This window comes from Cyprinodon variegatus, unplaced genomic scaffold (genome assembly GCF_000732505.1).
Source record: "Cyprinodon variegatus isolate N-32 unplaced genomic scaffold, C_variegatus-1.0 Scaffold781, whole genome shotgun sequence".
NCBI lineage: Eukaryota > Metazoa > Chordata > Actinopteri > Cyprinodontiformes > Cyprinodontidae > Cyprinodon > Cyprinodon variegatus.
Window position 1 is genome coordinate 175524 of NW_015151234.1, and position 24407 is coordinate 199930.

At 37.4% G+C, this 24407-nt stretch overlaps 1 protein-coding gene across 1 annotated transcript in view; it reads right to left on the reverse strand.

Moving 5' to 3' along the window:
• Nucleotides 1–24407, reverse strand: part of LOC107098483 (Purkinje cell protein 4-like) — a 53961-nt gene that overhangs the window by 16938 nt on the left and 12616 nt on the right. Inside the window, exon 2 of the mRNA XM_015396202.1 lies at nt 1725–1776. Within this exon, the coding sequence (XP_015251688.1) occupies nt 1725–1776 (52 nt within the window). The remainder of the gene's footprint in view (nt 1–1724; nt 1777–24407) is intronic.

Below are 24407 nucleotides of genomic sequence, written 5' to 3' on the forward strand. Positions count from 1 at the left end.
AGAAGGAAGCTAGTGGAAAATAGACTGACACAAGGGGGCAACAGAGTAACTCATAAATACAACAGTGCTTAAATATAACTAGAAAATAACTTAGATGACAATAAATGGAAATGAAACTAATGACTTTGAAAACACAAAGAATTACATAAATCAAAGTGTGACTAAAAATCCAAAGTGAAAACTTGGAAAAGAACCAAATATCCTGATCAGGAGATGATGACAGTTGGGAGGATAAGCAAACTTTCAAGCACAGTTGTATATAGGTGTGTGTTGTGTGCATATTTATGGTAACTTATGGTATAGCGATCAGAGTTTGGGGAAACAAGCAGATATTCCATAAATATATGATGCCAAAAAAGCATTCCACTGGATAAACAGAGATTTTAATAACAATGTTCAGGCCATCAAATATTATACTGTAGATGATGAAAATAAATAGAACCCAGTTCCAAAGGGTTCTCATTTCATGCTTGTAAGGGCAACTGTTATATCGAGCCGATATTTAAATGTTATGGTCTGCACAACTGTATTGTAGGATTTTGGCATGACTGCATCAGTTGAGTTTGGGTTTCATCCCTAACAGTCTCTTTCTTACCCTTAACACTAATGTTGGTAGTAAAACAGGCCGCCATAGCTCAATGTCTGCTCCTTACTGTGACCTGCTCTGTATGCTTTGCTTAGATGATATGACTTTGATATCTCTAGCTGTTACAGATTAACTGTGTGGAAAACAGCTAAAACACTAATCCCTAAATTTCATAAAGTTGTGGTCCAAATATTAAGTAAATGACACAGGAGGAAAAACTTTTGCTGTAAGATATTTAATCATAGCTTACTTTATTTCAACATATTACAGTAGAAGCTGAATCTTAAGTAAATCATTACAACAGAGATTAAAAATGATAGTGATAGCCTAGACCTTGATTTAAGAAATAAGAACTGTTCCAAAACCTAAATCATGAATTTAAGCAAGATGGAGATTTTTAAAGAATATAGTTGTATTTGTCAAGTCAGGTTTAGGTGTAGAAACAAAAGCTAAATCTTTATTTAGGATGAAAATTAGCAGCACATTGAGGGCTGATGTACTAAAGTTCCCAATGGGATATCATAGCCAATAGAAATGAAAACACAGCTACTGCAGGGGATTTAGTCAAGTTCTAGACAATAACAATGCTTGTGTGAGCTACGCAGTACTCATGGAGCAGAATATGTTATTCTATGGCAACTAAAAATGCATTAATTTACTGTACTGTAATATGGCACTAGGCATTATCATAGGACCAGGCCGATTCTTGTGTGAATTGGATTAGTACAGGCAGTCTAACCTCCTCATAGGTCTAATTTGTATTGCATATTTAATATAGATCATTTTATTTCCATTTCTCTTATGGCATGCTCATACAAACATAATCTATTAGGAAGCATTTCATCAGTACATTATATTACCATGTTTAAATTATGTTCTTAGACCGAATTAAAATGAATATTACATCTCAATATCTTGTAACACGGGTTGATCTGACAGAAAGGGGTTGTGTGTTTACTTCTTCAGCTCCATCAGTCATTTTGTAATATGAGCTGTAATATACAACAAACTGCAGACTACTTACTGCCAATTTAGTTGTGCTCCTTCTTTTTATCATTACTTAAAGCATATGGCAGTTCTTTTTTTGTTACCTACGAGAACAAAGTAAGAGATTGTACATCTGATTCTTTTTTTTTACCTTTTCCTCCAGAGGTCGTCTTGTTGCCAGCAGCTGGCCCGGATCCTTGTCTCTACAACATAAAAAAAAGGAAATAAATTCAACAGCACATTTTTGTACATCACATTATAGAGAAGTGAAACAGATTGAGGTGGTCCCAATTTTGGTTTCAAGCATCCTGCATGCCGATGTGAGTAAAAGGCATAGAAAAAACTTTGCATGAGGTGTAAAGGTATCTAACAGTATTTTAGTTGCATTGCATTCTTTCATTAGCAGTGCCACAAACATATAGTACACACTGTGTGAAGTGAAGTGATAAAAGCATTTGGACATGTCCAACGAATCTCTGACAGATCCATGGTACTCGAACTGTCGCCGCAAATTGTGGGGTGACGGGGGCGTTGTATGCATGAGGTTGCCCTGCAACTGGAGGGTTGAACTGATGCAGTTCAACCACTGGCTCTGGTTTTTAAATGTCATCCTCCCCTTGGGCAAGACACTTCCCATGCATTGCCTACTGATGGTGGGCAGAGGGGCCGGTGGCAGCTGTGGCTACAGTGTATCTTGACAGCATCAACGTGAGTGTTTGCGTGAATGTGTGAATGACTGAATGTAGTGTAAAGCTCTTTGGTCAAGTGTTCTTACTTGAAAAAGCACTATATAAGTACAGGCCATTTACAATTTTTAAAATGCACCGCTAATTGTATAGTAAGATGATTCCTAGGTATTCTTTTCTTACATGTCGTCACCTGCGTAAGAAGTATATTCATTTGAGGAATGTATTAATCTCAGAGGTAGCTGACATCAAATCTCTTTGCTCTCCAGATTGATCAGACATCAACTAGAGTCTGAGCTGCTGTCCTTTCATAATCCCATTGCACACTGTTTCAGTGACAGCGTTATTTCCTTTATACCATGCCTACTGAACAGAGGACGCCTGAAGAGTCAGCATTAAGACTTAAAGCTCTACAGTAACCAGAAATGACACAGAACCAGAAGTATCGCCCCGTGCCATGATCTGACACTACCAAGTTTGTTAGAGCACTCACACAAACACACACCCAATGACCTGATTATCTTCTGAACATTATGAGCAATTTCATGCTTTTAGTAGTAAATGTTTAATTGTATTGTTGCGATTTTAGAGTGTATTTATGCAACAGATACGGTGCTGAATGGATGTATTGAGTGCGTCATTGAAAAATAGGTTGAAATGTTACAGAAAGTTAGCCAGAGGCTAAGAAATACAGTAATCTGCGTGGTTATGAGTGTATGTGTGAGAATTTATGTATCTTATAAAGGCCTGTTACTACATGGTCATGAGATATTGATTACACTCATTAAAATTCCATCTACATCATTAGATAATGGGGTGTAAAATAGGCTGTTGGTTATGAGCAGGAAAACCACAAAACAAAACATGCTGTCTAGGCAGCCAGAAGGACATACTCAGCTGGAGTGTGTGCCCACTTTCTTACAAATGTACAGTTCTGATGCTGTGTAATTGTACATGCCCAGTGCTACTGGATACAATCATTATTTGTTTATATTCTAAAGCCACATTTATCTAAATGTCAACTCCCCCTGTTCAATGGCCATTTATTTACTGCAGCACATTACCTGTGTTAGCGCTCTCGCTTCGCTTTTCGTTTATTAAACTGCAAATGGGAAGCTTATCTCTGGAGAAATAACAACAGAGACCAGCTGTGTAAATCTAATTGATGCCCATTTTGTGTAACACATTTTCAATTGTGATTTTTGTCTGCTTGTATTTAAAGTTGGAAAGTTAAAATGTCTACAACTCACGGTATATTAAAGACTGTCTTTGGGAAAATGTTTTTTTGACAGTTTTAAAATTGTAGACATTAATATATCCTTTTTAAATAACATTTCTAATCTTTTGGAGAAAAGGTACCATCAGCACCACAGACGAAAGAAACAAGCATTTTTGAGTGCATGACAGGAAAGAGCACAGTACCAACGATTGTGAGCAGCTTTAAGCAACATTTAATCGTTCTCTTTGCTATGCAATAGAGATAAGAAATAACATTTAAATAAAAAGAAATAAAGGCAACCATGTCTTAATTCAATATGCCAAGGCATCAATTTTGTCTGTTTGTGAAAATCCTGGTTTACACAGTTTTACTTCTCAACATTTTTTTTATATGATACAGTTTTAAAAGAAGCATTTGATATTTTGACCCATCAAATATTACGTTTATATTAGCATTGCAAGGACTGCAAATATAGAGAAGGGCAGTTTAGCGATTATTGCTTTTAAACTCACAGGGATTACGAAACCAAACTGTAGGATTCAAGATAAAATAAAACATTCGACTGTAATAAATTTTTTACACTAGGGCGCAACTAATGATTATTTTGCAAAATCGATTAATCTGTTTATTATTTTTTGATTAATCAATCCAATAGCCAAAGATTACTATAGAAGACTTTTGACGAAATTAAACCAGGTGAAAATCAAACTTTTCCACTTGAGGGGTTCTGAATAGAGCATATTGATAGACAAATGTTTTCTTTTTTTATCTTAAATGCAAAATGTTTATATCCATCCATCCATCCCTCCATTATCTAACACACTTCTCCCAATTGGGGTCGCGAGGGGTGCTGGTGCCTATCTCCAGCAGTCAATGGGCGAGAGGCGGGGTACACCCTGGACAGGTCGCCAGTCCATCGCAGGGCAACACAGAGACAAACAGGACATTCAACCATTCACGCACACACTCACACCTAAGGAGAATCTAGAGAAGCCAATTAACCTAACAGTCATGTTTTTTGGACTGTGGGAGGAAGCCAGAGTACCCAGAGAGAACCCATGTATGCTCAGGGAGAACATGCAAACTCCATGCAGAAAGACCCCAGGCCAGGAATCAAACCCAGAACCTTCTTGCTGTAAGGCAGCATTGCTAACCACTGCGCCACTGAGCAGCCCCAAAAAATTTTTTTTATATATTTAAATAAAATTTTGTTTATATGCTAAATTAGTTGATGATTATTTCAATAATCAATTAATCTGATTAAATGTTTAAGCCCTAGTTAAAACCTAAATGTTTTATTACCTGCGCCAAGGAGGTTATGTTCTTGGTCGAGTTTGTGTGTGTGACTTCCTGTCTGTGTACAGGATATCTTGAAAAGTTATGAACAGCTTTTAATGAAATTTTTAAAGTATGGTGCTCCTTAGCCCAAGGAACAACTCACTAATGTGGTCATGATCCAGATGCAGGATTTTTTAAAAAGATTCTTTATCATTATGTAGCAGAACAAGCAGTTCCAATCTAAACCAGAGGGTGGCAGCAAGGACTATTGAGAGCTGCAGGATCGGACTCAAAGAAGTACAGAAGTATTATACTGAAGACGAAAACACAGGACAGGTGAGCCATGCCTCACTTGAAGTAGGACTTAGGCCCAGCCTGTGCAGAGATAAAGCCGAGCGTGAGCAGAAACATTGTTGAGCACGCATTCTCAAAGCTGAGCAGACAGGTTTTGAGCGACGGTGTGTAAGACCCATAGAAGTCCCCATGAGCTTGGCCCATTAGAGGGAGCTGTCACTGGGTGCTGGAGCTCACATGTGTGCCGTGATTTGTTGCTCAGAGCAACAACAGAATAAGAAATATATGTAGGTGTACTTCCTGGCTTAAAGGCATCTTAATATTGCCTTTTTTTTTAGGAATTATCAAAGGACATAAAGCAAAGCAACTTTCTCATTTGCATCTGGCAACATTTGTCAGATGCCCCTCTACACTTCGATGTTGGTCAAGTGTCAAAATCAGTTTGTGTTTATTGCACTGGGCTTGTGGTGTAGCTGGAGAGGACACACTGTACGACCAAAACGGTTCTGACCCCTGAATTGTTTTTATGGTCATGTGTGGGGTCTCAGTGTACCAGCCTTTACCAGGGTAAAAATCCCCCCCAAAAATACTCTAAATACTACACTTTTTCCTAAATTAATGTTGCAAAGTCCTACTTTTATTCTTAACCCTCTTTGTAAGGTCCTGGACTTTTATTTTTTAGGCTTCTGACCAGAAGTTGCTTTTCTTTGAAGTATACACTCTTTTAAGACCAGGTTAAAATGTTATGATTCCTTATCAGTAATATTTTGTGAAATATTTTTTTCACAACTGTTAAATTTTTATTTTAAAGCTAAAGACTCATAAAAACATTGAAACAAGGTGCATACAGTAGGGATGAAATAAGTCTCAGAACAACCTAGAATCCTGTGATTTATAGTTCTAGCTTTGCATCAGTGAACCAGATGTGTTGATAGGTTTCCTCTGATTGCCATTTGTTGTTTTGTTTTTTTATGTGCAAACAATTTGGTTAGGTTAGGTTAAAAAATCCTCATGTCATGGTTTATTGAGGTGAACGACTAAAGTTGTAAGCAGATGTCGGAAGGCGCATAAAGAAGAGAGGATTTAATGCAGAAACTGGGAACTGGAGGAAAACAGGGTAACAATATCTAAGAAACAATAAAGGACAAAACAAAGGGTAAAATAAAGTAACAGCTTTAAATAAGACAAGAGGCAAATGAAAATATTTTAGAATAAAAAACTAACAAATGATGCGACTTGCAAAACCTCTGGTTAAAATATGCATCTGCTATCTTCATAATGCGTTTCTTTCACTAATGTTCTTCTACAAACTCTCTGCAAACTGGTAGATTTTTACTGATATCAAATTACTCATAGGTGGAATATATTCCCTTAATTGGATTATATCTCATTTACTTAATTTTAGTTTTGCATATGAGAAATAAAAACAGGAAAAATACAAATACACTTTTATAATTTTTATTAGTAAAATATGTCTTAAAAGAGATCTATAAAACCTGAGCTAAATGCACTTTAGTTATTGTTTATAATGTGGCAAATGTTAGTTAATGGACCAATGGATACTGTCTTAAACACTGTATATAAAAAAAATAAAACTAAAGTGGAAAATATTTGTATGTCTGCTTGGCTTCTTATGCCCTGAGATCCAACGATCAGCTGTTGCTCACTGGTCCTTTTGCCCGCACAGAACCAGGGAAGAAAGCCTTTAGCTACGCAGCACCTTGTGTGTGGAATTTTTTTACAAAGAAAGTTGAAAGTGGAAAAATTTGAAGCAAATTGTCAACTTGAGGCAAGCAGCCTCAAATATCTGTAATTGTTTTACTTGATATGTTTTTTTTATGTACCTGTCATTTATTTTAATGTATCTGTTTCTTATGTAACTTTGCTGCCTCTTGGTCAGGACTCTCTTGAAAAAGAGGTTTTTAATCTCAATGGGATTTTTTTTTTCCTGGTGAAAAAAATTTCAAATAATAATAAAAAAAAATGTTAGATAGCTATGCTCTTTTCAACAGATGAATAAAACACAAATGTCTTACACAAAAAAATGTGAAAATCTGCATATTACTTACAGCGACTTACAAATAGCTTTGCTAACAATAGCTCCTACTTGGAGAAACACATTGCAGGTTAAAATTACCAAAATATTAAATGAGGAAACACATTTAGACTACAGTACCATCTGACCAGATCCATCTGTTTTTAATAGCATGCCGTCCCAGTCTCTGTTTTTTTTCTTTCTATTTAAATGCTCACCACCTGGTCAGAAACAAACCCACAGGAATCGTTGTGCAATACTGTTCTTACATTTATGAAAATGTTTTTCTTTTTGAAAATGTTTTTCTTTTTGACAATCTTTATTTAACAAACCTAGTGGGAGGCGGATGGAAAAAGGCACTGTAAAAAAAAAAAAAAGAGACGGAATGGTTTCATTTAGCTAACGTGTATCTGTCTACCTCCTGGGGGATTTAGCTCCAGTAACTTTCAACACAACGCTCTCACAGCTATTCACTTCTCTGTTCAAAGGTTTCCAATTTTGTCGTGTCAGAAGGGTTTTGCATGCTTTAATGGTGGAGGAGTCGAGAAGGCCTCATGTTATGTGTCTTCTTTTCTGAGCTTCTCTCTGCATTATTAATCCAATGCTTTCAATGAATTTCAAACAGTGCGAGCTGCGCTTTGATGCTGTGTGTGGAGAAGCATGTGTGGCGGGCGAGTATGAGGCGTGCTTGTTAGCTCAGAGCACAACGCACTCACTACTTTTGAGCAGAAGCATCTAAATTGGGGCAGTTCTTTGATGCGCTTCTGAGTTTCTGAAAACCCATCATTCACACCTTGTGAAATACTGTATGTGGATGCAACACTGCAGATGATGTTCACTTGTTATGCTTGTCAGAATGATACCTGATGGCTTTTTATATGTTTTTCAGGAATACTCTGAGGAGGGACAACTTATCCCATTTCTCAGTGCTGTGTCATATTACAGTATCTCAACTGAGCCTCCCTCCTGACAGCCTTCAGCTTTGGTATTGTTTTTCCAACCACTAATCCCAGTTAACAGACAGCAACTGAGTCTTCAGCAGCCGTCTCTAATGCCCATGAAATTAACTGCACAGGCTATAATAGCTGGTCCTTCACAAAGCCCCAAAATGCTTCCAAAACACCTGCTGTAGAACAGCTGAGTGAGCAACGCAAGACCAGTCCAACCATGCTGCACTGCATCAGCAGTACCTGCGAGTACACTGCCCTCCAGCTCATTTACATTCTTGTTAGCTTGAAGACCTTTAATGTTGATGTAACATTGCAGCTTTGTTGAGCAAAATTAATTGGAAGGACTGGATAGTTGTTTGTTTATATAATGGGAGCATTCTGATAGCTCTTTAATGAGATTTCGAGAGATGCGTGCATGGCGGTTTGAGTGATGTCCTGTATGTGTGGCTCCAGACTTCTAGGGATGGTAAATCAGTGTATTACTTTAAAATTCAGAAAATGGCTTGCTTTGCTAAGAATTGCAATGTGTCTGAATAGTTTAGTCTGGACATGTTTGATATGAAATTCCTGCAGATCATTTAGTCAATAGTGACAGAACATTATAATCAAAACTATAATTATATATTATAATCCACCTATGCCTCATCTATTTTGAAATTCCTTTAAAAAAATGACATGAACTCCGTTTTCTCCAGATTCAAGGACAATTTTGGTCATATTTTGTTTAGCTTCATATTATAATATCAAGAGCTACTCTCACCAGTACCAAAAAATCTTGTATAATCTTTTAACAAAACAAAGTTGAATAAGTTGTAAATCTTTTATATGTCATTTATGAAGAGAAAAAACAGTATCAGTGTCTTGATCTTAGCGTTGATGACGAGCTTGGTTGCTCATTCCATTCTCCTGCCTAGCTCCGCCCAGTTTCTCATTACCACTCATCATATCCACCTGTTCCAGTTTCTATTTGGACTGCTTGCTCCCAGTCATCAGAGCCAGGTTATTATTGAGCTTTTGGTGTGAGAATTATTCCAGTGAAACTGATAATGATCTGATTGCCTGATCCCGACCCATTTTGCTTACCCTGAGCCTGCCTGTCCCTGTTCTGATCTGTTTGCCTGACCTGTCTTTGGACACCTGCTGCATTCTTCTTGTGGACTGTACCTGGAGCTGCCTCCTAACTTCACCCTCTAATTTATCGTGCCTTCCTTTGTCTGCCTCGATCTGACCTCCTGCCAGCTCTGCAGTCTTCAAGGCGTCAGGGTCAGGAACTCTCTGTGCGACAACTGCTGCTTCTTGTCAGCCGACTGGCTGGTATCAACCTTGTTCTCTAGGCACGGACTGTACTCTACACCAGATTAGTGACTAATGCGTTCATATCATCCTCCATCAGGTTTTCATGGTCACTAACCTGTGTTTCCTCTCTCCAGAGTTGCCTGACTTTGATGCCCTAGCCGCTGCTACTGCAGATCCACAGACTTTTTATTTAAATATACCGTCATGATCTTGGCAGAGATGACTGGATTATTAGTTCATCCCTTCCACCTGCTTAGCTCTGCCCAGTTTTCTGGATTCTGCCTGTGCACTCTTCTGCTCTTCAGTGTCTGCTGGCTTCTGCTCGTCAGTCTACTCTGTCTCACTCCTGCAGCAATTTCCAAATTTTGTCCCACTCTTGAAATAGCTCTTCATCCATTCAAGAATCCCTCCATACACCAAAATGCTCTAAGTTCCGGAATAAAATATCATGATCAATTGTGCCAAATGTATTTTCTTTTTAGAGCAGCAAACAGGCTTACTCGAAAAATTCTTTTTCAACGATGGAGCTAGTGCATTCCAGTTTATATTGTTCCTTTTGCCCCTGGCCTTCCTGGCAAGCTCAGATTTTCATTGATGTTAACATTAGTCCCCCTCAGCCTCGTCTCTTGTTTTGCTCTTTTCTGCTGTTTTATGTTTTTTATTGATGGCATGTTGAGAATGTAATTCATGCGTGTATATTGTTCCTGGTTGAAAACTTTGTTCTCCAGCTGGGCTGTCTTTCCCTTCTTGATGCCGGCGAGGTTTCACCTCTTTAATCAGAAAACCTTTCTGCTGTACAACAGAAAGACTAGGGAGTTTTTAATGTTGTCAACCTCTTCTGCTAATGGTGTCTTCTTTGGCACTATGCTGTAACGGTTGACTCTTTTTTTTTCTTTTTCCCATGGAACAACAGTTTAAGAAACCCAAAAAAGCCAGACATGAATGGCAGCACACAGCAAGTAACACACTTAGCTTGGTGTTTTACTTGCTGCGGAAGCAGTCTACTGAAATATAATGAACTTCAGTCTATAATTGCAACACCTTGCAATGAGGCATTTGATTTGTATCAGTCACAGTGGAAAGTTCTATGCATTCAGTCATTAACCCTGCAGAAATTCCTTACATTAACCAGACACGTGACGTGACAACAAGGGAAGTGACAGAACCACGCTCAGTCTGAGTTCCAAACCTGCAGCAACCAAAATTTCATCTGTATTTCATCTTATCTTTTTTAAACCTCTATTTTTTTTACAGGTTAGCTATACTGAGAGTCAAGGTTTCATTGTTATGACAGACCTGCAACCATTCATTAGGTTTCCAAAAATATATCATAAAAGCTTACTTTCTCACCCCATCCTGTTAGTAAATGGTTCATAAGAAGCTGAGTATATCCATGTAACATTTCCCAAGCTATTTGCTTCTTAGCTCTCTACATCATGCAGGTGTAAAGATATAATGAGCAATACATCTGCAGTTATGAGCATTTGAAACTCTATTAAACCTTTTAATTTCTCCTGAGATAATTTTACTTTATATGTCAGCTCCAAAGCCATGATGATGGTTTTTTTTTTTCTCAGAAGGAGGGGAAGGGGGGTTATAATTTGCCTTAATTTCAAGTTGTGCCTCGAGGTCCTCTGGTTTATAGAGAGAATGGTCTGGTCAGCACAGAGGTGATGAGCAGAGAGGAGAATGGCCCAAAATGCTGAGTAGCTATGGAGCTGAGCCAAGTGTAAACTGCAATAAGAGTGGCTCAATTACTGAAAGGGTAGCGGACTACCCTCAACTTGCAAATAAACAAATACTGGTTATCCTAATAAACAGCTAAAGAAACAACTTGTAGAGCATTTAAAACAAACAAGTAAATTTAAAAATCAACAAAGCTGAAAAAGACACTGATTATATGCAGCCGAAGGAGGAAGAAAGCAGAAAAAACTTGTTGTAGCTCATTTTAATCGCTAACAGACTCAGAGGTGCACAAGGTCAGTGCACAGTTTATTTTTCTTTTTTTTTTTTTTTTGCATTATGTGTTCTTCTAGAAATTACAACTGAAGCATACTGCCTGTGGCTGCACCAGAACCAACTCCTCTGGGCTTTCAACTGAAAGGCTATAAACAGAACCTATAAAAAAACATGTGTAAATCAAAGAAAATGAATCTACATATACTAGTTCTATCCCAAAAACTGCAACCACCAAAGGCGTGCTGGACATTCATTGAGGCCCTTTTCACATCAGAAAGATTTTAATATGTATTAGAGTAGAGAGGAAAACTAAGTGGGAGATTTTCTTTTCAAATCCTCTTTAATATCCATCTGCTTTCATTCTACAGGCAGCACGTCTTTATTCTCTTAAATCTGAGCCAAAATTGATTTTGCCGTTTTCCATCCAACTTATGTGCATGTGGTATGATAGAAAAGGAACTCATTAAACTCCTGGTTGCTTGGATCAAGAGACTTAATATTCCTGCAACTCCTCAAAAACCTAAAATGGGGTCAAATTTGATCTTTATTAGATTGAAATAAAACACATCCAGACAAATATGGAGCCTTAATGTGTCTATTATGCAATTTCCTCTGCTGTAATCCTGCAGTGAGTTCAGAGTTTAATGGAGCAAATAAATCTTTATTTTAATAAATGTGCTTATTGGCTGTCATGTGGAGAACGAGACTGCTACTTAAATGGCATCTAAAATAAATAAATAAACATTCAGCTGCCTATTAGCCTTGTACCTTGCAATGGAAAAGGGGCATTTAATTCGAATCTGCCCAGCAACAGAACACAATCAACTTGTGATGTAAGAATTTGAAATGCCATTTTATGGGGTCCAATATCACAAACAAAAATCAGGTGATTGGGTGTAACACAAAAGGCACATCTTATTCAATATTGCAAAAATAGCTAATTAGGAAAGCATGTCATTAATTGATAAAAAGTTTGAACTTTTAACTATTTTGTTAAGATAATCAAAAACTGCAGCCTAAATTTTTTGACTGCTGTTTACAGTAGACTCAATAGCACATACTTTTTCACATTAAGTTCATCTTATTAACAGTTCCAATGAAACAACAACACCTTTCAATAAATTATCTTTTGAATGGAGGACATTAACCCTGCGGCATAGTTTGAACATTCTGTTCTTTATAGAAAGGTGTAATGTAATTAACCTGGGGGTTAGCTTTTCCCTTGCACTAAATGTGTGCAGGCAAGATTATTAATGTTTATCTAACTCATGGACTGCACAGAAAAGACATATGCACCCTTTACACCTAGGACATAATGAATATGTACTAATATAGTGAGCTCACAATAGGTAGCGTACTTTCTGCTACTTTTTTCTCCACGCTTTGAACCATGCAGGTTATTATATAAAAGTCCAGGCTTTTTTATAAATTTTTCCTAAGTGGCAGGCAGCGAAAGTCAAAGCTGGAATTGAAAGAAGTAGCTAATTTTATTTGACACAAGTAGTAGCAAGCATGACGGAGAATAAATTTGCCAAATTCACAAGTTTCACATTTGTTCGCTGCATTGAGTCTTCCCATTGAAGAGATGGTCCCCAACTTCTGTAGAGCTAAAGAAGAAATCTCATCTTTCATTAGAGGCTTTTATTTCCATGAGCCAACAAGCTAATAGGAGCTAGTATTCTTTGCCCCTGCTCTAGGGCTGATATGTAGAGATCCCCCTACAGGTGTGGTGGGGGACACTTCAGTTGACATCAGCAGCTTATATTTCCAGTTTGTTTTTTTACTTAATGGGTACGGCTTACGGTGAGACATTGAGGGGAAATTTAAAAACATTAACCTCACAGTTTTCCAGGGCAGGTCACTTAATCAAATGGTCAAACTCCAAAGCTATTTTTTTATACGCTCTAATAGATACTGATTCAGAGGTTAAAATCAAATTTAAAGTGTTTTATTTTTCAAATCTCATTGATAACAGGATGTTATCAATAAAGAGCAGTAATACCATTTTTTCTTCGTTCATTCAGAAATTGTATTTATAATAAATTTCTCATATTTCTTTTATACCACATTTTAACTTCATTGTATGATTTTGATTTCAACTAAATTTGTATAAGATGCTTTTGAAAAATCTGCATGTGTGCATCAAAAATATCCTCATCACAAGCATTTTGGAAAGGTCACTTCTACTATGATCAACCCCTGATAGTCTAAATAAACAAATCCCTTTATTATCCTACAATGGAGAAATTTGTTCTCTGCATTTTGACCCATCACCTTGGATAGCAGTGGGTTGCCATTGTGTGGCACCTGGGGAGCAATCAGGGGTTAAGAGTTTTGTTCAGGGACCCAGACTAGAGGCTGTAGGGTTCAAATCGGGTACTTGCAACTTAACTTGCAATTAAGGCTGGATGATATGTCTGTAACTTAAATCACGAGATGTATCTCAACTGCGGTTTATGCTTCTTTGGTTCCAATTTTGCTATCAACAACATGAAAGACTCAAAATCATAGCCAGGAATAGATGCCTGTGCAAACTAATGACAATTATTTTGCCATGTCTATGAAGAACTTCTACGATTAGCTTAGTTAAAACTGAATTTATGATTCAAACATCCCATGTCACACACTCCTTTAATTTCAAGACTCTTCTACTCTGACTTTAAGTAACATGACCAGCTGCTGCTTATGAGCATCTTGCAAGACGTTGTACACATCAGTAATCAGATGCTGAAAACTGGAGATATTTGCTAGAACAGCTTTTGCCCAACAGTGGATGTTTCGTCAGCTCACTAAAACATAACATGTTGGAACTTAGCCTGCAATTGCAGCCACAGGCTCCACCTCTGTGGTGAACGTCATTGTCGATGTATCCAACGTGTTGCAAACGTCATAATCATAGACTATCAGGTATATAAAAATAAAAAATATACATTCAAATGTCATACCACTGTTGTTGAATAAAAGTATATCATGATATATATTAATACTAAATTATTGTCCAGCCCTAAGTCAGATGGCATAACATTTTTGATGAGTGCCTTCCTCTTGTCAGTGCCCAAATGTTGCATTAAATACATATTTTGCTTTCTCTCTTGGCTCCCATCTAGGCCTGTTGTGTTTCTGATAAAAGAGAAGACAAATGTGTGCTGACACTAAACAAGATGTGAATTTTCCAGACCCGTCAGGCCTGTTTGCATCTTTGTGTATTTAGTGCAATCTACTTTGAAATGGTGTAGAAACAAAGTGTGTAAAAAGAAGAACCAAATTACCTGGCTTTGTTAATTTGCCACTCTGTGTTTAACAGGTGCAAAGCTAAACATTGACACAGACTGAACACGCCAATATGGTGGGCAGCGCTTGGAAGTGTCATGTTTCCATGACAGTAACATGTTCATATGGCTCCCTATCCACAGAGCTCATCTTCAAGGTTATATTTAGCTAAAGCTGTGCTGAAAGCTTAAACTACAGTATAGTTTCTCTGCTAAATGTCTAAGCTTCCTCTACTTCTCTCTTCATCTCTTCGCAAATCAGCCCCACATCCTCACCGTGCAGCCAGTGGAAACATGTTTGTACTGCTCTTCACTAAAAGTGGTGTGTGTGTGTGTGTGTGTGGTACAGACCACTCATCTGTATGAGCTCCACTGGCAGTTACATAAAGCATACTGTCATAAGGGCTGCAGGGCATACTGAAGCATTGCCAAATCAGTGCTGGGTCAATAACTCCCCGTTGCGGATTTTTTGGATTTTCTTTCTTTTGTTGGGAAGCCAATGCACATATAGTCAAAAATAAGGAGAAAGTAGGAGGCTTCAAACTCATGCAGTGCAGCACAGAGGTCAGTAATTGCCATGAAATCAGGAAGTTTCAGCAGACCCTATTTTTCTTTCTAAAAATAGAGGCTTTAAGCAAAGTACTTAAACCAAAAATGGTTTTGTGAATAACACAAAAGCATGAAAGAAAAGACTCTTTGAAAATAATGGAATTCCACTAGTGAAGGATAGAATAAATAATTAAGTGCAAATTTCTCTAATACGAATAATTCGTTCAGAGACATTACAGCAACATTTTCTCATCATAATCTAAAATTAAAAGGTTCAAGTGAAAACGTTATACTGTTTGATAAGAAGAGATGACAATTAGTAAGAGGTGGTTTGTAGAAATTGAATACACTGAACTACAATGAAGCATTTATAAATAGACTAGTTCTTCTCCCAGTAAAAATAGAGAAATCGAGATGTGTTATTAGGTAAACTATCACTTAGTGAAATCTATAATCAAATACACTATAGGCACTAATGCATGAGTGAATTTCTCATAAATAGCATTAGAGCACCAGAGAGTGACCAATAAGATGACCATGTACCGTATACTTTATCAGTGGGTGCTAAGAGAAGTCAACAGTTGGTTGTTTTTGTGTAGACAATTCTAAAAACAGAAATGACACGCGTAACAAAGAATAAGGAGCTGCAACTGTTACTTTGAAAAAAAAACACTGTGTGCAAAGCAAATGTTAGAAATAGGTTAATTGATTTATTTTTTGAGCTGCATGGCGATGAAGTGGGTAGAGCTATTGCCTTGCAGCAAGAAGATTCTGGGTTCGATTCCTGGCCCGGGGTCTTTCTGCATGGCGTTTGCATGTCCTGTGCATGCGTGGGCTCCTCCCACAGTCCAAAAACATGACTGTTAGGTCAATTGGTTTCTCTAATTAGTCCTCAGGTGTGAGTGTGTGTGTAGTTGTGTGTCCATCTGTGTTGCACTGTGATGGACTGGTGACCTGTTCAGGGTGTACCCCGCCTCTCGCCCAAAGCCTGTCGTAGATATGCACGGGCCGCCCTGCAATCCTGACAAGGACTAAGCGGGAGGAAAAAAAATGGATGGGACTTATATCTAGATCCAAGCCATGATGCTTTAAATAGAGAAAATGTGGGTGTTTCTATCGGTGCTGCCAAAAGTTTTGGTTAAAGTCTATTTTCTATCTTCAATGTGACAACACACTGCCTGTTTTTCAGGACTTTTTGAACTTCTATTCTTTTATTTAAAATGGCACCATGCATATTTATTGACATGCTCGCTACAAGTTTGAAAGGTTCAAGGCTAATTTTCATCTGCAGTCCCATGGCAGGCTCTTTTTAAAACCTTTTTAAAAGAAGATTACAAGTAGGCAGAAAAAAAACTAACTTATCTATTCTGCTTGCATCATTGAAGCTTTGCTTGTTATCAGTTTTAGGAAATACAATGTCAGACGCCCCGAACATAAAGATGTTGGTTGTTTCTAAACAAGGGCATTTCAAATTTTTCTGAATTTTCAAATAGCAGTAATTAGCAAACAGGGTGTCTTCCCTGACGTGCGCTTATAGCAAAATGCCTGCTTGTGTTAATAAATATTGTATCAAGAAGCCATTAAAGTGATACAAGTTGCTCAGCTTTGCTGAACATAATGGGGATATAAACAGTATATCTGCATCTATTTAGGGAATTTCTGGATAAATACATTGCCGAAATGAATCAAATAAACACAATAAAGTGCATTGCTGTGTGAATCTGTCTTTCTGTTCTTCAGGCAGGAGTGACTCTAGAATCAGAAGTTTACAGTGACTGTTTTTCAACAAAAATTTTCTATATTTTTGAAACTTGCTCAGTGCCTTTTGACAATTACTGACTCCATCATTCACTAATGCACTTTGACTTTGGCCAAAAACATGAAAATCAAAGCAGAAAGCAAAATTTTTTTTGGAAGAATATTTAAAGCTTTTGAAACAGCTTTCATGAAAGGCTCTTTCTGTGGGCCAAACTGAGTGAGTGGGAATTAAAACTACTTTGATTAGGACAAGTAGACCTATCCCCTAAATTAAAAGGCAGATTTGGAGATGCTTTGGTTTGGTGGCCGTGCTGCTGCTCTCTGTGTCTCCTTCTTCTTCTCTTTTCTTGCTCTGCTCTGTCTCATCTCCCTGTATTTTTCCTCCTTTAATAGTTAAATTAACCAAGTAGTAAAGCAAATAGATAATTATGAAAATATAATAAAGATGTATTGTTTAGACAGAAGTCCACTGTTATGTTAATATGGGGCATAACTTATATAAAATTATCTACTGACTTTGTCATCTTAACAGCTTCTGTTTGCTGTTTACTAGAAAAGCAACAGAAAGCTCATCGTGCTTGTTTAACTGATTTTTGTGTTTTTAATATTTCTGCTGAACCTCAATCTAAAATTAATTATTTTTTTTAATTTATCATTGCTTTTGTCAATGTCACCTTATTTCATTGGCAACTGATTTTTTTCCCCCTAAATGTTGAAGCACAATTGCGCTGTACACACACACACATATAATATAAAGAATATTAATGAATGACATCTTCCTGCTGCAGGAGGAAAAGAACATACCAGTGTTTCAGATTTACTAAAAAATTGATTGCCTTCCAGTTAGCTTGTTAGCTTATTCATGTTACGGTTTTTCACTTTTCGGTTCGGTTTAAGTTTTCTTTTTGAGTTTTCATATACTGTATTTCATTTTCATTTTGTGGTGTTTTCTGGTTTTATTGGAGTTCTATGTATTTCTTGTTTGCCCTCTTGTGTCACTCTCCTTCCCCTAGCTCCCTTCTAGAGTCTTCTGTCCACACCTGCTCCCAATCAGTTTATCACACCCGTCTTTGTTCTGTTTGCCATATATTCTACTCCTCTTCAGTTGTTTGCTGGTTCCTAGTCATTTCTCTGCTCCTCATGAGTGTTTTCTCTGACATCTCCTGGATTTTGGTTTTCTGTATTTTGTTTTTGGACTTTATCTTCTGTTGCCTTAAATCCTGCATTAAATCTACAAGAATCCACCTTCCGTCTCTGCATTTCGGTCCTCTTCAGGGCACCTCCACACAACCTGATAGGAACACATGCATAAGACAGCAGCTAGCTTCTTTCATTCCAGTTTAAACAGGAAAGATGTACTGAACACCTGTAAGGTTAGTTATCTCTTACCTAAACACATAAATTATAATGTGAGTTTAAGCACAGCAAACAAGAGGACTGGTAACCATAACAATGTGTTGGTATTAAGTTAAACAATATATTCTGGTTAAAGCCAGACAACAACACAGCTATATAGGGTCAACATCTCATTAAGACAACTTTATAAATCAAGTACTGTAGAGTTTTTACACTTTTATAGAATGTTTTTTTTTTCTTTCTTTAAAAAGTGCATACAGTATAAAATAAACATCTTAGAGGTGATTTAATTAAATTTAGCACACCCAAAAAATGAGCTAAAAACTCCTATGGCTTGAGGTGCAAAGCTAAACACTGAATTCTGCTGAAGATGCATCATTTAAAAAGTAAAGAAAAAAAAAGATTTTGTCCCAAGTCTTTTGTTCTGTGCAGCAAAAAGTCAGAAACACACATCCTCTTACATATTATCTCGATTATTCAACAACAGCAAGTGTTTTTCTGCTCACAGTGTGCATTACTGCTGCCATTGTCAGGCTGCATCAGCTCAGGGCACATGCCTGCCAACCCTGTGAGAAACACATTTAAATGTTTCTTTTCATGGATACAGTGAGGTGAAGCTCTGCTAAAATTATGAGTTTAAGCAAAAAGCAAGACAGTATTTTTTTCCTAGAGGAATCAGCAAGAAAATCTCCAATGAAGTACTTTCATCTATTTTTGTTAATGTAACACTATCTTGTGTTACATTAACACAAGGGTCTTTCTGCTTAGCAGCTGCAAAACCCATCACTCCCTAAGTGCATTTAATAAAAAGCAATATGCTAACTAGTTATGCAGCCCATAAAGGGGAAATCTTAAAACCCCCAAAGCATTAAAATGCATCTGGAAAATACTGTTGTTGTTTTTTAAACAGAATTGACTATTCTAGAATAAAAGAGTGAGTAGGAAAGAGAAAATTGGACACTACATTAGATTGTTTTCCCTTTCTGAGTTTTGTCTATTATGCCGCTTAATGAGCCAAGAAATTGGTGAGTTCCTTTCTTTAGAGATGGTGTCACTAATCTCAGTGGACTAGTTTCCTCACAGTGGGATTTACCACAGGGAGTTCACTTCATTGAGGAGAGCTGCAGTAAACTTACCAGCAAGCCAGTAAATAAATGAGTTTGTTCGCTCTGATTGGTTCAATCACCAAGTTCATTTAACAAAGCTCTGCTGGTTTTTTCAGCTGAAATGCAAGGAAATTAACACTTACTTTCACAACACAGGTTTCATTTTCATTTTTAAATTTATGTAGATCTGAGAATTTTACATAAATATTTGATGTGAATAGAGAGGTTTAAATATCATATTTCTTTTTTTTTCACCATAAACCCAAAGAAAGAGAAAATGTAATAAACTGTACTTGTGTTTTGCATTGATGTTGCTATACTAGGGATGGAACGGTTTATGAAAACCGTCCGAACCGTTCGGTTCGACTGTCTCGGTTCGGTTCGCGTGTGTTGCGTTCGGTTCATGCGCGGCTCCTTTTTCTCATAGGCAAAGCATGTACACTCCAGAGCAGAAGGCGGCAGTAGTGCAACCAAAGCCAACCACTAGTAGTAAACAAGAAGAAGAAGAAGCGAAGCAGCGTAGCCGGGTGTAGCAGAAAAAAATCAGTTGTTGTGGAGTTTTGTGTGGGTATGGCGAGTGGGAAAGAACAGGAGTTGGAAGACGCGCCAGCAGCACTTTATAGGTCTGCTGTATGGGGCCACTTTGCATTTAGAGTGACCTACGATGACGGCGGAAAGAAAGTTGTGGATAAAAATGCAACAGTGTGCAAGCATTGTGCAACACGTTTTGTTTATGCTAACAGCAACACGACCAACATGTCAGGCTAACCATCAACATATACCGAACCGAAAACCGTGACCACAAAACCGTGAACCGAACCGAACCGTGGATTTTGTGAACCGTTCCACCCCTATGCTATACAGCTTTTTTTTGGTAAATTATAACAGGTTATTTTCTGGATTATGGAGCCTATAGGGCTGTTTTCAGTCTGGAAGACTCTGCCAAGTTTTACCTTCACATCCCGACTGTAACGTCGTCTGGATCTACCTCAGCCAACCTTTTTCTGCTCTCTAAGCAGCCAGTAGCATCAAAAACTCTCCTTCTGAAGCTTTTTCATTTGCTGTCCTATCTGTCTTCCAACCAAGCTGCAACCTACTACAGTATATCTCTTCCCCCTTCTCTGCCCATTAGACCCTCATCAGCAACGCTCAGCTCTACGCCGTCTGTGGAGTCTGATTGCCAAAATATTTATGTTCAATCACGTCAATAAACTCTCTAATTGCCTCCTTGTCTCCTTGCGAGTCTCTCCAGGTTGAAATCAATTTGCAATCTTGCAATCAGTCCAATCATATGCTACACTCTGATTGTTGTTTTGTGTGTTAATCTCTTGGTTGTTCATGTATTGCAATATTCTGTTTTCTTCTTGGTCTGTTTTGTTTCTCTTTTTAAAAATCAAAGATTGCAAAGATATCAACACCTTTTAATTGAAGTTTGTTTGGAGCAGGTAGCTTCACTGCAGCCCAATTTAGAAAAAATTGGAAAAGTGAGAACTCAGAATGTTTGGGGTTTATCTCGGAATATCTTGGATTTTTGGTTTTAGAAAGTCAGATAGTTTTTATCCCGAGACAAGTTATTAATATCATTAACTCTGTGAATAAATGCAGTTGCAGGATTTGTTGAACTTCTTCTGAGTCTGTTACACATTTAAGCTGAGACCAGACAAAAGGAATGTTTTGTATATGACCTGTTCTCAGTGAAGGAGGCTGTAGATGTTGGAGATGAACTATTACCCAAAATTTCTGGATTGCAAGATATTTGAGAATCCGTTTTTTGTCAGAGCGATTAATCAATCTCAATAACATTTCTGCAGCAATTTGCTCATATGACACTTCGAGGTTTAATTCTTTGTGGTGCTTCATATTTCTATGGTAAAGGCAAACTGTCAGGGATAAGGCATTAAACTGTTGCTATACTGTATAGATACCCATGAGGTAGATTGTAATTAACAGATCTATAAAGATTTATCTATGCAGTAAGCTTTCTTAATTAGCAGAGAGGAGAGTGTTTCTACCAGGGATGTGAGACGTTTTATTTGAGACTGAAGTTGAAGTGAAAATGAGACATTTGAAGAAAATCTTTTCTTTCTTCAAATATATATAAATATTGACCAATTTGTATGGGTTAGCCCTTTTCTTAATCTAGACTGGTTAAAACACTACCAAATTAAATCAGTTGTTTTAACCACAGGATTGATTGGACACATAACTACCAACCAGAATGGTAAAATTTTGAAAAATAGAATATAACAGAATAGAATAGAATAGAAAATCCCTTTATTGTCCCACAATGGGGAAATTGCGGTCTTACAGAATTAAAAGATTATAGCAAAAATGGTCACCCAAATGTGAAAATTAGAAAAGTGTATACAAGTAACAGAATAGTGAAGAGTTAAAATAAAAATAAACAAAATACTGCACTGTAAAGTGTTTTAACAATATAAATACTGTGCATCTGGTGAATAAATAACCAATATACAGCTATGGACATGTTTACAGTAATGGATAATTGAAAATAGCAGCAACATTAGAGATGTGCAAAATGACAGCAGCATGTTATTTAACTAAGATAGAAACCGTAAAAAATCAGCTTGAATGTATCAACTTATTGAGGTTTCTGGGAACAGTGATTGTTATGAAGTCTTACAGATGCTGGGAGGAAGGATCTAGATTCAACCAATATATTGGTTTTATTGACCAATCTGTTTTTAGTGTGCAGGGCACCATAAGGGACATGGTTCACCACAGGGGCTGGTCCCCGAACAAAACCCAGAAGCTGATAAAAATCAGCTACTTATCTGGGTTGGATTTCATCTCTGCTTTCTGCGGATGACTGATTCTGCAGGTTCCTTCTTGCAAAGATCTACAGTTTGTGCTCAGGCAGTTTGAAGCCAAGCAGGAAGTGGACAGAATTGAGATTTGTTCTCCAAATTCCAATCCATGGCTCTCGCCTTATAAATTGTGGTTTGAACCTCTTCACGTTGGAGGAGAGTTCCTGCTTCAAATGAGCAAATTCAAATATCTCAGGGGCCTGTTTTGGAGGGAGGGAAGATTGGAGTGGGAGATTGCCAAACGGATTGGTGTGGCTGCTGCTGTAATGCAACAAAGCAAAAAGAGTCTCTGCTGCAACTGCTGCTCCTGCCGCCTGGTCTTTGATAAGCAGAGGATGACGAGTATAAGTAATTTAAACTGTCAAAGATATCTAGGCACGCTCCAACATGCCACAGAGGCATGTGCTTTTATAATCTACACCTAGCAACTCACATCAGTTCTTTACGGTCAATAAAAGTAGAGCTTGAACCAATGCTGATTCAAAATCAGATCCAGTACATTCAGTAAACGTGTGGAGGGAACCAAATGGAAGCAGAAATGCAACAAATGTGCAGCAAATTGTCAAAGTAATGCCCAGGATATATAGACTACACCTAAAGACATCAATGTATACCCTTCATTTGAGAAGAAATTGTGATTTTGTGAAGAATTTCCTTTTAAAGAATAAAGTAGTGGGGAAAACACCAAACAATTATAAACATTTAGAAGGGAATAAAAATGTCTAGATATAAAGAACACTCGGGAGAGAATCTAAAAGCCTAAATCATTCACAATAATTCATTTTTGAGATATTTTCGTACGATAAAGTTTCTATGCTTTAAAACTAGGGTGTTAAAATGGTATTAAAATGCTTGAAAGAGTAAGATTTGTTTTAGTTACTATTGTTAATGCACTATTAAGTTTAGCAGTCAGTGTGCATATTTTTCTTTGCAACCCAATAAAAAGCTTAAAACTAAACTTTAATGTAATGCAAGCTCACAGAAATGTGACTCTTATCAGCTGGTTTCTATCCCTTACTTCATCACTGTTTTTTTCCCTCTACACACCAAAAACCATGCAATCAAACAAGTTCAAAATAATATGACGTTTTCCATATGTGCCCTTTTTAACAATGGTACCCAGACTGTCAATACAAATGCAGCAAAACACAAAGAGTATCAAAACAGAGATCGATTATGCTTTAACCTAAAATTGTCTCCTTAATTTAACAGTATAACAGTCATCCAGATGTCAAACTTCAATTGCTTATAATATGGTTCAAAAAGCCTACAATCATGCCAGTTGCTGTAGACAGTTCTTTTTAGCAGCAGAATATAAAGCCTTATAAACAGACGTTGTGTAAGTCATGCAATGTGTTTCATAGTGACTAAAATTAACTTTCCAATCATATTTGAAGTATTAACTTTGAGCGTATTATTGATCTCAGGCTTCACCTGCCTACGTGACTCAGATTATTTTAAGTAAGCGTAAATCCTAAAAGTATGTGGTTGTTTATTTGTTAGAAACAACCTCTATTACTCTGATCAGCTGTCAGGAAGTTTCCACGTGTCATAGCAAGTGTTCACCATGTCCCAAAGCGACCCAGATAGCACTTCTGTCTGCCTTTGTGGGCCAGGCAGCTTGAGAGTAGCTTTCCAAATGAACTTGGAAGAGAAAGGTGTTCAAATTAAGCCTCTAATTATGTCAAATGATGGATCTGTTCTCTGCTTATGCTGTCCCACAAGGCACCTTTAGGTGAGAACGTCCCACAGAACTTTTTTCAGCAAAGGGATTTAATGCGACAATCATGAGAAGACTCAGCTCAAAATGCTTGGCTTAATACTCTTTCTCGATGGCTAGCAGGCAAAGCACTGCACATTTTGATTTGTACTGCTCAGCTAAACCAACCAACGCAGTGGACTGCTGGAAAATGAAAGAAAAAAAATAGGCAGTGAAATGAAATAGTCCTGTTATCTTTGTATCTGTGCTTATTTTGAGATTTGGCAAGTTTGCTCAATCCAAGATTTCCAATCTAACACCCAGAACATTAAAACATAAATAGACCATAGAAACCTCTAGAAGAAAGGGGTTTCTAATGCCTCTTGGTTACAGAAATCAGAACATATTAAAAGATTAAAAAAAAAAAAAAAGAAGAGAGGAACTGTCAAAGAGAGAGGGACTTTTAAGCTGCAACAAAACTGCAAAAAAAAAGAAAAGAAAAGAAAAACAGAGCTGGTGTGAACTTCTGGTAAAGACCTTATTGGCTTTATC